This window comes from Scatophagus argus, chromosome 2 (genome assembly GCF_020382885.2).
Source record: "Scatophagus argus isolate fScaArg1 chromosome 2, fScaArg1.pri, whole genome shotgun sequence".
In the NCBI taxonomy this organism is placed as follows: Eukaryota; Metazoa; Chordata; class Actinopteri; family Scatophagidae; genus Scatophagus; species Scatophagus argus.
In genome coordinates this window covers 13,155,938-13,170,241 of record NC_058494.1, presented here as the reverse complement: position 1 = coordinate 13,170,241, position 14,304 = coordinate 13,155,938, and the positions used below count along the sequence as shown (strand labels likewise).

Sequence of the window (14,304 nt, the reverse complement as noted above, 5' to 3'; positions counted from 1 at the left end):
CTCCTCAGCTTAAAGTCCATTCATGCGATGATGGCATGGAGATGTAACTCTGTCCAGCTATTGTTGGATCCTAGTTGTGTATGTGGGTCAGCTGTAAGTGAGTATCCAACGCGAGGCTGCCAATTACAGCACAGCAGCCATTCGGTACTGGAAGATTATGTTTCCTGAATCTGGGAAGTCTTCTTTGACAGCACATCACACAAGGTTTACTCTCTGTATGCTCTGCATATGGTAGCTATTCAGAAATAGCGTGTGTGTGTGTGTGTGTTTGCGCTTCACAGTGAGCTTAGCTGCAAATATCCAGTCAATGAGAATAAGAGAAGAAATGTCTGAAAAGTCTGCTCAGACAGCATCCTTAAGTAATAAATCAGAGTTGACATACAGACACATAGTGGCACTCGGACAGACGGAGGTGTCTAAACGGCTGCTACAGCTGACAAACAGACGCAACCAGGGTGTCTTCTAGCTGCCTACTGCCACTGCCGAGAAGCTGCTTCCTCTGCTTTCTAACAAAGACAGTAAACAAAAGTCCCTCCCAAGGACAACCTTCTCATGGTTAAAGTTTGGAAATAAGTTTGGAAAAAGCCACGACTTACCGGCTATTCTGTCTCGCTCCATAACTGAAGGGCTACCTCAAATAGCCACATGTAACCTCTACTTTTTCTCTCCTCTCCCTCCTTCCCTTCCCTTTTTTCTTCATGAAGACTTCCCCTTTCTCCTGACTCAGTCACCCTGTCCCCCTCATTCAACCCTCCCTCTTCCCTCCCTCCTTTTCCTCCCTCCGTCTCCCTTGCTCTTACTGCCTCCAAGTTTTAATGTCTTCAGTCTGTCAGGATAACAAGTGAGCGGAGCAGACGTCCGCAGCCATGTGCTGGTCATATGGAGTCCTTCTCGCTCTCTCTCTCTGTCCCTTATAGCCCTGATACCCACAAGCTGACAGTATTTTTCTCCCTTCTCTTTCTCCAATGTTTTCTATTATTCCCTTGATACCAAAGCCAGTCTCCCTTTCTCTTCTCCACACTCCCCTGATATTGGAGCCTTATTGTGTCTTTGAAACAGATCCTTTGCGGTTTGACCAAAGGTCGTAATCTGAAAATAAACTCAGCCCATTTATTACATTAAACAACTCCAGCAGTACACCAGGACATCTTGCACTATGCCAACAACACACTGGCCTATCCTGCCATCAGCACCACTCTAGCACCACTATCAACTTATGACCAACTCTAAGTGGACTGGAGAGTGTTCTCAACAATCCTCAACTTCAGTCTATGGTCCTTGTGTATGACGTACTTCCCAATAAGGTTTGTTTACAACCAGCTAATAATGAGTGTTACATGATCTCAGCCAACAAGCTTGTTGACCTCCTGCATATCAGCTGGGTGTCTCTCATCCTCAGCTCTGTGCAGGAAATGACTGAACTTCTGATGGCTTCATCATCATGTTGCTCACAGTCTGAATGCATCATTATTCTGAAATTTATGTCTGCAGCAAAAAGCGCTGGTGTCACTGAAGCAGAGCAGACACACACACACGCCATGTTTGAACTTTGGCCTCTGACCACCAATTTGCAGCTCTACAATTCAGGGACCACTTAGCAAGTTGTCGTCTTGGTGAGAAACTCCCAAGAAAGTACAGCGCACACACTCAGTTGCACACACCCATCTCTGTTTTTGTGTCAGACAGAGAAGGAGAAGGCACAGCTCAACAGATCACTTCCTCTTCCCTTTTCTTAACAGGAACATTCCTCCTCAACCCCATGTCTTTCAGATTTACGCTTAGCAACAGCAAAAACTTCAGCGGGAAGCATGCATGCAAACATGGACAATGGAAAGAAACACATACAATTGGAAGCAATAAGAACATCTTTCCTGGCTGACGCGATTGCGATATGACACAAAGTTTCTCCAGGCTTGCAGTGATGATAAACATCTCTGTCTGACCTGCTCTGATACTGGGAACATTTGCTCTTTTAAGAGTTTGTTTGATTTCACTATATATTTATAATGAGGACAAGATTAGTGGAGCTCATCTAGAATTTGTGGATCCCAATCACACACACACACACAAATGCACAACTCCTACTCTCCTGCAGTCCTGGGGCTTTTTCTGACATCCGCAATACAGCAGTGAGGAGAAGCAGAGCAGAGCAGAGGAGGCAGATTAGGGATATTCAAGTGTAACTACACTGTGAGTAGATTTAGTCCCAGTAAGGCCTTCTGACTAATTCTACAGATCAGACTAAGAGCAGTGTTTGTATAAGCCTGTTCACTGTGGTTTAAACTATTTATTATGCAAAATATAATTGTATTCTATCTATATTCATATCTATCTATCTATCTATATATATACAGTATATATATGTAGAGAGAGAGAGAGAAAGAGAGAGAGAGAAAGAGAGAGAGAGAGAGAGAGAGAGAGAGAGAGATGGGACAGTTAGTGTCAGATTAGAGAGAGATTGCTACTACTAGTATTTTTCATTTGTCAAGTCAAGTCCTCTCTGTTCATATGATGGTCTGGTGCCTATACGCTGTATTTCTGAAAAATACAGTCAGATGCTTCCTTTTATATTAGTGCAAGAATGCAACTCAGCTGCAAACATGTGGACACAGAGGTCATAATCTTTGATTCTGATCAAGGTGATAAATCAGAAGAAAAGCAGAGTAGTTCTAAATGGGTCTTCTGGTGCTGAATTCACAAAAAAAGCAGGATGCTGGTGCTGTGACAAAAGTGTGGTTTCAAAAGAGACACGTCTCTTTTGGTCACGTTTTTCAGACTTAAAAAGCTGTAGTTAATCAAGGTCACAAAAACACATGAAACACACAAGATGTACTTTGCATGCATTTGTTAATTCACTTTCACATGCATGACACACAAACACATTACAACAGGCACACAAACATGTGCAAAATGTGTGCACGCATGTTGAGCTGCTACTGTTGCCTAAATAATTTATGTTGTTAAGTTGTTGGTTTCTAACTTTCTTCTCTCTCTCTCTCTGTTTTGGACAGAGCCACACAGAGAGGAAGTGGCGTGGGCCCAAATGAAGGCCTGCTCTCTTTCTCGCTCCATCTCACACACACACACACACACACACACACACACACACACACACACACACACACACGCTGTTGATAATTTGAATGAAGGACAGAGGACTTAAAGTTAAGGTGAAATAAAGTACTCAGTGAGTGAATCTGAAAAGCAAGAATGCGGGTATGTCTTGGTTTATTTCATCAAAACATTATAATGAATGCATTAATGAGTCATTATTTATTTTTTAAAAATGTTTCGGCCATTGTGCTAATATTTTAATTAATTTTCTTAATAATATCCCATAACCCTTTTTTGGGAAAATAAAAATCATCCGAGTAATCATCCCCAGCAGATTATTTGCTCCAGCGCTCTGAATCATTATCCAAAGTGACACTGACCTTTCGGTTTTATTTAAATATTTTTAATACACAACATATGTATAAATTAAAACCTAAAAAAAGACATCACGGACTCATGGGTGATTAGACTGCATATCGAACAGGAATTATTAGAATTTAGCCCTACAGCCTCCACAAGCCCTCGGCTTTCTTTGCTTTGTTTTGTTTTGCTTTTTATTTTATTTTATTTTTTTTTTTACAATTTAGTCATTCATTCATTTATTTGTTTTAGCCTAAAATGTCTATATATATACTACCATAGTTTTAATGACTACTTTTCACAGATTTTTCTTGTGCTCTCCTGGTGCAAGAAGAAAACGTTTTACAGTAACTGAAGTGGTTTGAGCTTGCAAAGGACATAATTCAGACAAACCCAATGTGGAGGGAGCAGACTGAGAGGGCCTCCCTCGCTCATACCTTTCACCACCTTGCCTCTCCATCATCTCAACCTGCTGGTGAGATACAGCCGGGCACTCCCACCACAAACACACTCACGCACACAAACATATACACACTCAAACTTACACAAGTGCATGAAAACTCAAACATCCACTTAAAACCAGGCGCACAGAAGCTCAGAGGGTTATCTGTGCAGATTCCTCTCGCATGACCGTACACCCTGTAAACACACCTAGAGAAAACACACACACACATGAGAAACTCAGCTTCTCTCTCTCTCTCTTTGATACACATATATCAAACATACAGCCTATATTTGCACTTGACAAAGCAGATGGTCATGAGGCACAGACGGGCACGTGTCCTTGTTCACTCATGCGAGACAAACTCACTCACATGCACACACACACACACACACACACCCAATAAAACTGTGTATCACACATTGACTAAGAGTGGATGGTGAGCCTTGGGGTGCGCATTAATGTAAGCCGTCACTTCAGAGCATGACCTATGGCCAAACGAGTGACTCAAACATGCTAAATTTAGTTATATAACAGTCGAGCAAAAAAACTCGCCAGCACGCCAGCCAGCACTAAAGGGATGCCTGCAGGGCAGCGATGCACAATGAAGGAGAAAGAACAGTGGGGAGAAGATAAAAGATGAAAGGAGAGGAGGAGGAGGAGGAAGAGGAGGTGGAGAAGGGGGAGAAGCGAACGGAGAAAGTGGTGAAAGAGGTAAATGGAGGGGAAGAAGAATGGAGAGAAGGTGAGCAGGGAGATGAGGAAGAGGAGCTGAAGCTACTGGTCATAAACAAATGTAAGAAGATCTGTATACAAACACACACACACACACACTCAAACTAGACTCTAAAGATGAAATAATTCACGTGTGCCATAAGTGCCATTGGTGTACTAACTCCAACACCAGATGAATGTGTTGCACATTATCAAGTACTGTGGCTTTAAAAGGTCTTTTCACAGAAAATACTTCAGTCTCAGGGTCCTGGTGCTGTGATGATGGCTCACTAGCCAGTCTTCAATCCAGTGTGTCAATGCAACTTTTAACAGAATTTTCAGAAAATCCGCACAAAAAAATGTGAATTTCTGTACATTTCTAACCAATACTGTTATGTGAATATTAGGAGTTGGCTCATTGAGTTAAGCAGTAGGTGGCGCTAATGTTTCAAAGGCCATTTAAGTCATTCGCGTTATGTACGTCAGTCAGCCTTTAGCTTGCTCTGTCCCTTTTAAAATTAACAGAAACACATACATGAAAACAAAAGCCGTCCAAGCTGGCCAATCACAGTCCTTGTCGCCTTGAGGAGGCGCATGCTGGCTACACCACAGCTGTAGCAGTTGTGAAGCCTATAGATGCAAAAACTCATCACTCTTTAAAAGACAAATGAAAATCTTGCTTCAGACTTGCACCCATCAAAACATACAAACAAACAAAAAACACTGTAACTCACATTGTAAGTTAGCATTACGAAGCAAACACTTTCCCATATATGATACATTTACAGGCATGCTTAACTACACACTCTCTTTACTTCCTCAAGCCCCGCCCCACCCAAAAAAAAAAACCCTTCTTTTTCCAATCATAAGAGCAGAAGTTTAAGAATCCTGTCTGCAAATAGGAGATGGTGGAGAATGAAAAAAGAAAACAGTGTGATGTGGTGCTGCAAGCCACAGTCTGACCTCACCAGAGCGCTACGCAGCACTCATCTTCCCCTTGCCTTGTTTCCATCATACCCACACACATGTACAGAGAGGGAGGGAGGGAGAGAGGAGAGGAGAGGAGAGGAGAGGAGAGGAGAGGAGAGGAGAGGAGAGGAGCTGTCCTCCTCATTTGTGTCCCCTGCTGCCGCTGCTGATCCAGCCTGCACATCCAACCTGGGGCATGTACAGGGACGACACAACTCTTCACATCACTCATCTTCACAAGCCAAATTTAAAACCAGACCCCCATGCTCTCATGCAAAAGTAAGGGAGGGCAATTTTTTTCCCTTCCAGAAAGATTTCATCTTCTAAGTGCTATCCTAGTAGGGAAATACCAACCCATTCTAAATAACACTGTTTTCCTACAATAACAGCTCTGAGGTGACATTTTGACAAGCAATCCTCTTAAACTCAATGTACCATCCACACATATTGAGACACTGTAAGTACACATCATTACAGCATTCTGGGAATAAGAGGGTCTGATTGTATCTCAATTTTCCAATTAGACTTCCCAGCCCGGCTTGATGGCAGCCACATGGTCAAACAAATGATTCCCACTGAATCTGACTGAGCATAGGAAAGAGAAATGGATGAAAGAGCTGTCCTGACGTTGTTCTTTAATATCAGCTCAAAGACTTCATGTGTCTTTTCTTTCTTTTGACATTGCATCAAATATGTCCATAACAACGCCTCTCAGGTAAAAATGAAAGCCACATCTGTCAGTCTGCTTCCCATTCACTCAAGTGGTATTTCCGTGCAGATGACTACTGACCTGCTGGGTTAAGTGAACAAACTGAGACTGGATACAATAAAAGGTATGACTGACTGTCTGAGAATTGTAAACATATCATGTATACATAATTTGGAAATCTTTGTCGGGGAAACTGCCTTATGAGATCCCCATGTACCCACTGGATATTTATGGTTTCTCCATAACTAGGGGAATTAAAAAAAAAAAAAGAACCTTGATAAGATTACGGAAAATCTGTGAAATCATCATTATAGACATATTAAAGATAATTGAGCTCTATCAGATTAAGGAATGATAGGAAACAAGACAAAGAGTCTCCATATGAAAAGTCAGGAGATTATCAAAATCAGAGGGATTCCTTTGGTGACCATGAATATTTGTAAAAAATAAATAAATAATTTCTGCTGTTTAAAGTGGTGAACTGACCAATGAATATTATCATCCCTTTAGGGCTAAAAATACAACAAAATCTGATTGAGGCAGAACCCAAATGTCCTCCAGCACTATGAATAACCCATGGAAAACTGAAAAATCCAAACAGAAACATTGACCTCTGTGACAAATTCTCAGCCGCTGAAGATGTTTCACAGCTTATAAAATCGGAAGGCAAAGCATAGCGCAAAACTCAAGGTCAAAGTCGTTACTGATGTCGAGTCAGCAACTGGCAAGACTTTCAGTCAGCACTGAGATGCATTCAACCAGTCGCCTGTGAGAACCAGCAAAAAATCGTGACCATAACCAATACATGACCCTGTTGCTCACGACACACAAAGTGCACACATGCACATATGCAAACTCACACAGTCCAGTCCAGTCAAATCCAGTTCACAGACCACCACCCCCTTTATTACATACACATATAACTCATATGGGCTGCTCTCTTCCAGTTGTCTGACAATTTAAATCCCACTTTCAGGTCATTTGGACTGTCAGAGGCTGTAAAAGTGCTAGTAGTGCAGTCTGTCCCTGCATGGCTGTGGTAACACTACTGGCTATTTCCTCCTCGCCATAAGGTAATCATTAGATGTGAGAGGGAGCTGGCAGCAGCTGCGTAAAAATGGGATATCCTCAAAAGTCCAGATCCCTTGCAGGAAAGAAGGGGTCTGTTGTAGCAATTGATAAGTTTGTGGACACCACGTGTCTCAGCACCTTTCATTCATTCTACAGGATTTTTGTAAAAACTAGGACGAATTCACGAATCCATATGAAATTAGTTAAGCCGGAACAATAACATTCTGTCATCAGTGTTTAATGTTTGCTACAGTGTGTGATATACCTCATTGTGCTTTGTGCCATGACACTCCACACTGCTTAACTGTGCATTAGGTAATTGAGTGAAGGTAAGTTGAGAAAAAGCATGGATGAGAGGAGTAAAGCATGTGATTTGGCTGATTATCATAAGGCACAGCACAGAACCCTGCAGCCACATCAGCCCGAAGCCTGCTGCGTTCACCTCCATCTCTGCAAATTAGCTTGAACTGAAGGAGGGATGATGCTGGAGAAGGAAAGAGAAGGAAGAACGAGAAGAGAGTTCCTGTGGTTCCCTGTGGCTTCAGACCTCTGTAATCAGCATGCCAAGCTTCTGATGTCTAAATCCGCAACTCGGGCCCAGACAGTCTACACATTCAATACACACACATACATGTACACACACACACACACACTGACACATGAGCTCAGCAGTGATCTCCACTCATGTGTAGCTCGGGGACGGCGCACGTTCCAAATAAATGCAAGACGACCGAGTGTGAATCTTCACACTGAGTCATTACACAATGCATTACCATCTGAATTTTATGATTTCCCATCTGGATTACTGAAAAAAAACACCTTGGTAGGGCTCGAAAGATTTTTTTTTTTGGTGAATGCCAATATTGATATTTGATCTGATATGAATATATTGCCAATACACATTTTTTTTTGACATAATCACATAACAGAGATGTTAATATGTTTGTGATGAACTTATATCAGCCACGTCTATCAGTGTAATTTACTGAAATTTTGTCTTACTGCAGGTTAGCAAGTTGAACATGACACTCCCTGACATGCGTTTAGATCCCCAGCTTTGGACCTGAACATTTTGTACAAGGGGAACTGAGCACAGCCAACGGAAGGTCTTGTCCACCAGTGTATTTGGGTTGATGGTCATTCAGTAAACTAAATAACTTGTCATTCATGTCTCACTTCTGCTTTCTCTCTCGTCTGTGTATCAGGAGCTTAATGTGTAAAAGGGGTCTTGTCCGATGGCCTGAAGAAAGCATTTGTAAGTGCAGAAATTTCAAATTAATTAATTGTTGGGTCTGTGGGGATCTTACAGTGAACTAATTTCTAATTTCTTTAGAAGTACAAGTGGTTTTTGTTAATCTGATTGAAATAAACAAATATTGCGCATATCGTCAGGTTTACCATCATAACAGAACGAGATTTCCTGTTTATTTTGTTCAAAGGCCACTTAATGTTTATGCACACGTACCTAAACCTCTCTCACCTCACAACAGAAAATGTTAACGTGAGATAATGTGATGCACTCACTATGATCAGCTCATGCTATATTGATGGCATCTGCTTGTAACATCAGGTGTTTCTTTAATGAACACGCGGCAGAATTATTCACGACTGACTGACTGCTCATTACGATAAGCAGCAGTGACATGGCCCCTTTTCATCCTTATGTTATTCGGGCGGGGGTGGGGGGCTTTGTTAAGCTGAAACGTCATCATCAACCATCTCTATTTATAGCCAAACTCTGACACAGAGGCAGATGATGTCATATTCACATTTGTGAGTGTATGTGCATGTGAATGCAAGGGCGCATTGGACTATTCAGCAGTGAGAGAGAGAGGTCGCCTTCATGTATGCATTCATTGTTGAAGCATGGCTCAGCATTTCAGAGCCCAAAGTTTAATCAGATAGGAATTACAGCTGTTAAAAAAATAAACTGAGTAAGAGAACCATGAGAGACAGAGCAAAAACCATGTGTCATTTCCTGCTGTGGGAGGCAGAGGATTAGGTTGATAGCTGAGGGAAAGTTTATCCAAGGGGAAACACGTTCAGTTCTTTTGATGAAAGAAACTTTTGTTGAATAGCTAGGAAAGTAGCCCTTAGGGGCTAAGACGGTGAGAATTTTGGCACTTATAAAAGAAGACTGATAATGATACTCATGGAAGCTTTCAAGAAGGGCTTTTAATGTGATAAGGATTAAATGAGCCAGAGAGCTTGGCAGCTTGACTCTCAGGTAGTGAATTAAATAGACTCTCACGGATGAAAAGCAAAGTCATGAAGATAGCTTTGTTATCACACCGAGTAGTGCTGAATGTATTGGCAGAGCAGGCCAATATATGACTCAGACTGAGGAGGATCTGGCTCAGCTGCCACTGAAGAGCTATTGTTGAAGTGAAAATAAAGAGACGTATTGACTCGCCTCATCTGCTAGTTCTCTCTGGGACTTACTGCTCTGGTTTAGTGGGAGGATGGATGACATGATGGATGCTGCAGTTTAAAGTGTCATGGCACTTTCAAGACACTTACAGTAGTGTAGCTGCTCCCCCAGAATCAGCTGGACATTATGTGACCAGAAGAGGACTGACCGCCCGACTGACCTGAGGCCAGTTTGACATCGGTCTTTGTATTGTTGTAAGTTTTGAATGATGGGCAGTGAACAGTGTCTGTAAATTAGCATTGCTGTTGTTATGACTTGCATGAGTTAAGTGTTTAAAGAATTAATCCACGTTAAAAAAAAACAATTTCAGCAAACAATTATTGGTTCTCATGTAGTTAATCAAGCAGACAGACCAAACATTCAGTTTCTCAAATGTTGGAAATTATATAAAATGTAGTTAGTTTTATTACAGTTAGCCTAAAATCGCTCATTTGGATAAAGAGTTCTGTAAAACACTGCCATAATATGACCATATCATAATGATAGAAATTTGAATTGAAATTTACTGAAATTCAGTTAATGATAATACTGAAACATCCTAACCAGAACACTGTGAGTGGCCTAATCTCATTAGAAGAACATTACCAGTCTAATGTTCCATAACAAAATCTAGCTACATCAAATATTGTGGGCCAAAGTCTGTACATGTCGCCCACTCCATCTAATCTGTCAGGCTAAATCCTGGCCATCACCCCCTCGAGTCTGCCGCACAGCGTTGGGATGTTGAGTCATTGCAATAATTAATCATTTCCCTGTCAAAAGAAGAGACGTCAATGTTTCCGCAAGACATTCGTCATTGTGGTAGTCACTGAAAGATATGATTCGAACATGACAACCTACAAATGCTTGAGTGAAGAGATTTGTTGATGGAAAAAAAAAAACAAAAAACAACTTATACAATAATATGTCTACAGCCAAATTCATCTTCACTGGCACACCAGCACTATCACCATCTGTTAGTTCCAGTCACACATGTCAACATCAAGAACACTTCCCTGAGTTTTTAATCAACCCTTCTGTCAAAAGATGAGAAGTCCAAAACTATGCATGTAACCAGCCTCCAGCAAATGTTCACCACAAAGGGACTCTATTCAAGCTGAGGACGAGCCATGAGAATACATAGTACAGCTGACTGGGATCTCTCATGCGTAGGAAGATAGAAAGCGTGGGGGGGGGGTGCATTTACTCCACTGGGTCTCCCTGTTCATTCAGGGTCACATTACTCGAGACTACAGAACAACATGGGTACATCCAGTTCATTAAGCCCAACTAGCTCCGGGTCTCGCCGGACCTTCCTAAATTAGAGCCAACATATTTTTGTGAGTGATCAAAGGGACAACACAATGCAGTGAGTAAAATAAAGCATGAGAAAACATAGATCTAATATACCTGTCCCAAAAGTTGTTATTGGGCTCTGTTATTCACGTATTGTACTGCTATGGTTTAAGACTATGAGCTGACAGGGACTCAGGACAAAAGAGTTCTTCCCAAAAAGATTTGTGGTCTGTCCTGACTACTTTAGCAGATAGCTGATCTCAATCACACATCTGCGTAACTTCAAACATCTGCTTTCTCTGGCATTGCCACACTCTTGAGGCAGCCAACTCAAATGAGAACTTTTGCTTGGGATAAGTTGACAGACACGTAAAAGAAGACAGGCTGAAAGTGTTGCCTATTAAAAACATCTTTTTCGTACCGCTAATTGGGTTCTCTCTCAGTTCAGCCATGAAATGCTCCAGTCTGACAGATGATTTGACACCTTAAGGTCAAGATGCTGCATGGAGAAACTGCTGGAGCTCTGAGATGAGGAGGAGAGAGTGTGCATTAATTAAATTAAATTGCATTAAAATATTCCCTGTTATTCAGTTAGCAGTGATAGACTCTCTCTTCCAATCCTCCTGCACAATACATCTCATCTGGACTTCTCTGGAAAAAGTGTGAACACGACTCTTAAAAACTGCTACCATCACGCACCTAAAGTTGACTGTCGATGTCCACTGCCAGCCCCCTCTGCAGTCTGACCACCTACCAAGCTACCAATCCACCCCATGACTAAAGACAACAGTAAATAATTGGAGGGTGTTTGTATGGCAGTGCTGTGTCAGTGCAGGTGCAGTGTTGAGGATCTCCAGAGATACAAACTGACAGTTAGTGATAAGACTCCTTAAACAGGACCATTCCTCACCTCTAAGTAAGACCTTTCCCACATTTCTATTCCATAAAAGGTCAAGCACTGATTCCTTGTGGCTCCACACTGCTGCTGCGTTTGTGATAGTTGCTATGCACATGGTCAATACTTCGACAATCTGGACTTCCTGAGAATGTAGAGTAACATTGCAGAAAACTAAATGTAGGCCATGTGTAATGTAATAGCACTGACAAAAAAATCCAAACAGAGACTTGAAATTTGGATGTGAGTAAGAAAAAATGCTGACTCGATGGCTGTGAAACTTAACATACTATAATATAGACTTGAAAGCAAAAGCATTAAAATCTTGACCTGGTAATAATCATTAAGGTATAGGTCAAATGTCATGCAGCTGCACTGGTCATCAGTCAGAGACCCACAAACTTACAGCTTCATTGCAATTTGCTCATCAAAGCTTGACTTGGACTCTTCTCTCAATGACTTAATCCAGTGTGGACATTAGCTTTGCCATTTATATGGCATGAATTAACAGGACAAGTTAAATATGTGTCTGGCTGTTCAACACAAGTCTCTGCAGCATCGGTTTGTGCCGCATTTTGGCGTCTGTTTAATCTAGAGTGCTTTATTTCTGCCCCCAGAGCCCATCCTGTGTTCCTAACTGTTGGGAAAGGGTGGAACGCACAGATGGGGTCTGAGCAAAAATGTGTTGCATAACGAACACACACTCAAGCACACGCTACATTGTGCCATGCAGGTCCAATGCAGAAGTATACACGCAAAACCATGTAAACTGACATCACGAGTAACGAAATGTCTGAAAAGTCTCAGAAGGCCGACATAAAGCCGCAGACGCACAAACACACGTGCAGCGCGCAGCCTGAAGGGTCCAGTGCATCCGTACAGAAGGTCAGGCTGGGAAGAACACATGATGATGCACATCAGACCTTAATGGCCAAGGGGACCCTGAGGGGCTCCCCTGGGTGCTGTACACTCAACTGCAAAGCAAACTGGCCCAAAACAACACGACTAAGTGAAAGAGTTTGGCAAGTGGGAAAGAGATAAAAAGAGAAACTGAGATAAACAGAGATAAATAATAAAGAACATTCAGGAGTGTTTTGTTTTTCTTTTGATGGATAATATAGGTGAACATTAGGAATTCAGATAAACTATACATTTATTCATAAACAGTAAAGTCATACACAGCCCGTGCACGATCACTTTGACATGCATTTATTTATATTTTATAGATTAAATAGAAGGTAGGTCCGAAAGTAGGTCACTTTTTTATCCATAATTCATACTTTTCTGCAGAGTTTAGATAATGTGATATCTGAGTGAATGAGTTGAAATGATAATACAGTCTGCTCCCACAATAAAAAGTGTATTCAAGCATCATTTTTTGAAATATCTGTACCTGAATTGGGAGTCTTCTTCATGCTCTGGGTTTGCTGCTCGTCCACTTCTCTCAGTTGTAAATCAAAGCAGCGCCTTTGTCCTCAGAGGACACCTGGGACTGTCCGTCTCACGCGGTCCCGTCGTTCGAAAACCGGACTTTGTCGAGTTTCGTTGCACTTGTCCTTGTGCAGCTCGCTCCCACTGCGTGATGACGCGGTGACTGCTGGCAACGCAGATGCGAAAAGTGCCGTGTGATCCACGATGCTTGATGATGTACACTTCAGTGGCAATCTCGAGACCGCACGACCATGGTAAAACAAATGTGACGTGAGCGCACGAGGAGGAGGGGGGGCAGGATGGAGGAGGATGATGGGGGTCCACTGACCGTCTTTACGCACGGACGCACGGCTCCCACTTGCAGATAGCACAGTAGTTACTCCTCACTTAGAGAAATGAAACACTCAGATCGATGAGATGGACTTACATCAGAGAAAGACACGAGCTGATCACAGCGTCAAACCGTCACCATTTCTCTTTAAAGCTCAGTTCTTCTGATGTTTTGCATTAAGTATACCCTGCGTTACCCAGCGCCTGTCTGATACGAACTTGTTGGAGGGAAATCAACAACTAACTTTCCTTGTCTGGCTGATGAGGGGAGTCTCCATTCTCTGTATGCTGTGGAAACGTTACACACACTGCACAAGAAACGTGCGGAGTGTTAATGACTATCATTTAATCAATAGCACGCTGAGTTTGCGGCTGTGACCTGTCATGGAGTGTTCAGCCTCTTGTTTTGGAGAGAAACAGCAGCAGATTTCACTAAACAGCTCTCAGAGTAGGTTGCTTAGTCCCCCTGTCAACCGAACTCATTTCATGAGTCCAGACCTGGTCAGTGATTCTTCTAGAAGCTGTCTGCTGTCCACAACTGACACGTTGTAGCACACGTTGCGGTAAAACTGTCTGTCCAATGCTGCCCTCATGTGGTCAATGACTTTGCCTCAGTAGCTTCA

General features: G+C 42.2%; 1 protein-coding gene across 2 annotated transcripts in view; it reads right to left on the bottom strand.

The window, feature by feature from the left end:
* sept9b (septin 9b) overlaps positions 1–14,151 on the bottom strand; it is a 70,274-nt gene extending 56,123 nt beyond the window's left edge. The window contains exon 1 of one of the 2 annotated variants that reach the window (XM_046410730.1): positions 13,314–14,151. In XM_046410730.1, coding sequence (XP_046266686.1) covers positions 13,314–13,335 — 22 coding nt within the window. In that variant the 5' untranslated portion in view covers positions 13,336–14,151. Of the gene's footprint in view, positions 1–596; positions 731–13,313 lie in introns of those variants that run through there. The other variant, XM_046410722.1, reaches the window with a different exon arrangement.
* Between the last annotated feature and the right edge of the window lie 153 nt (positions 14,152–14,304).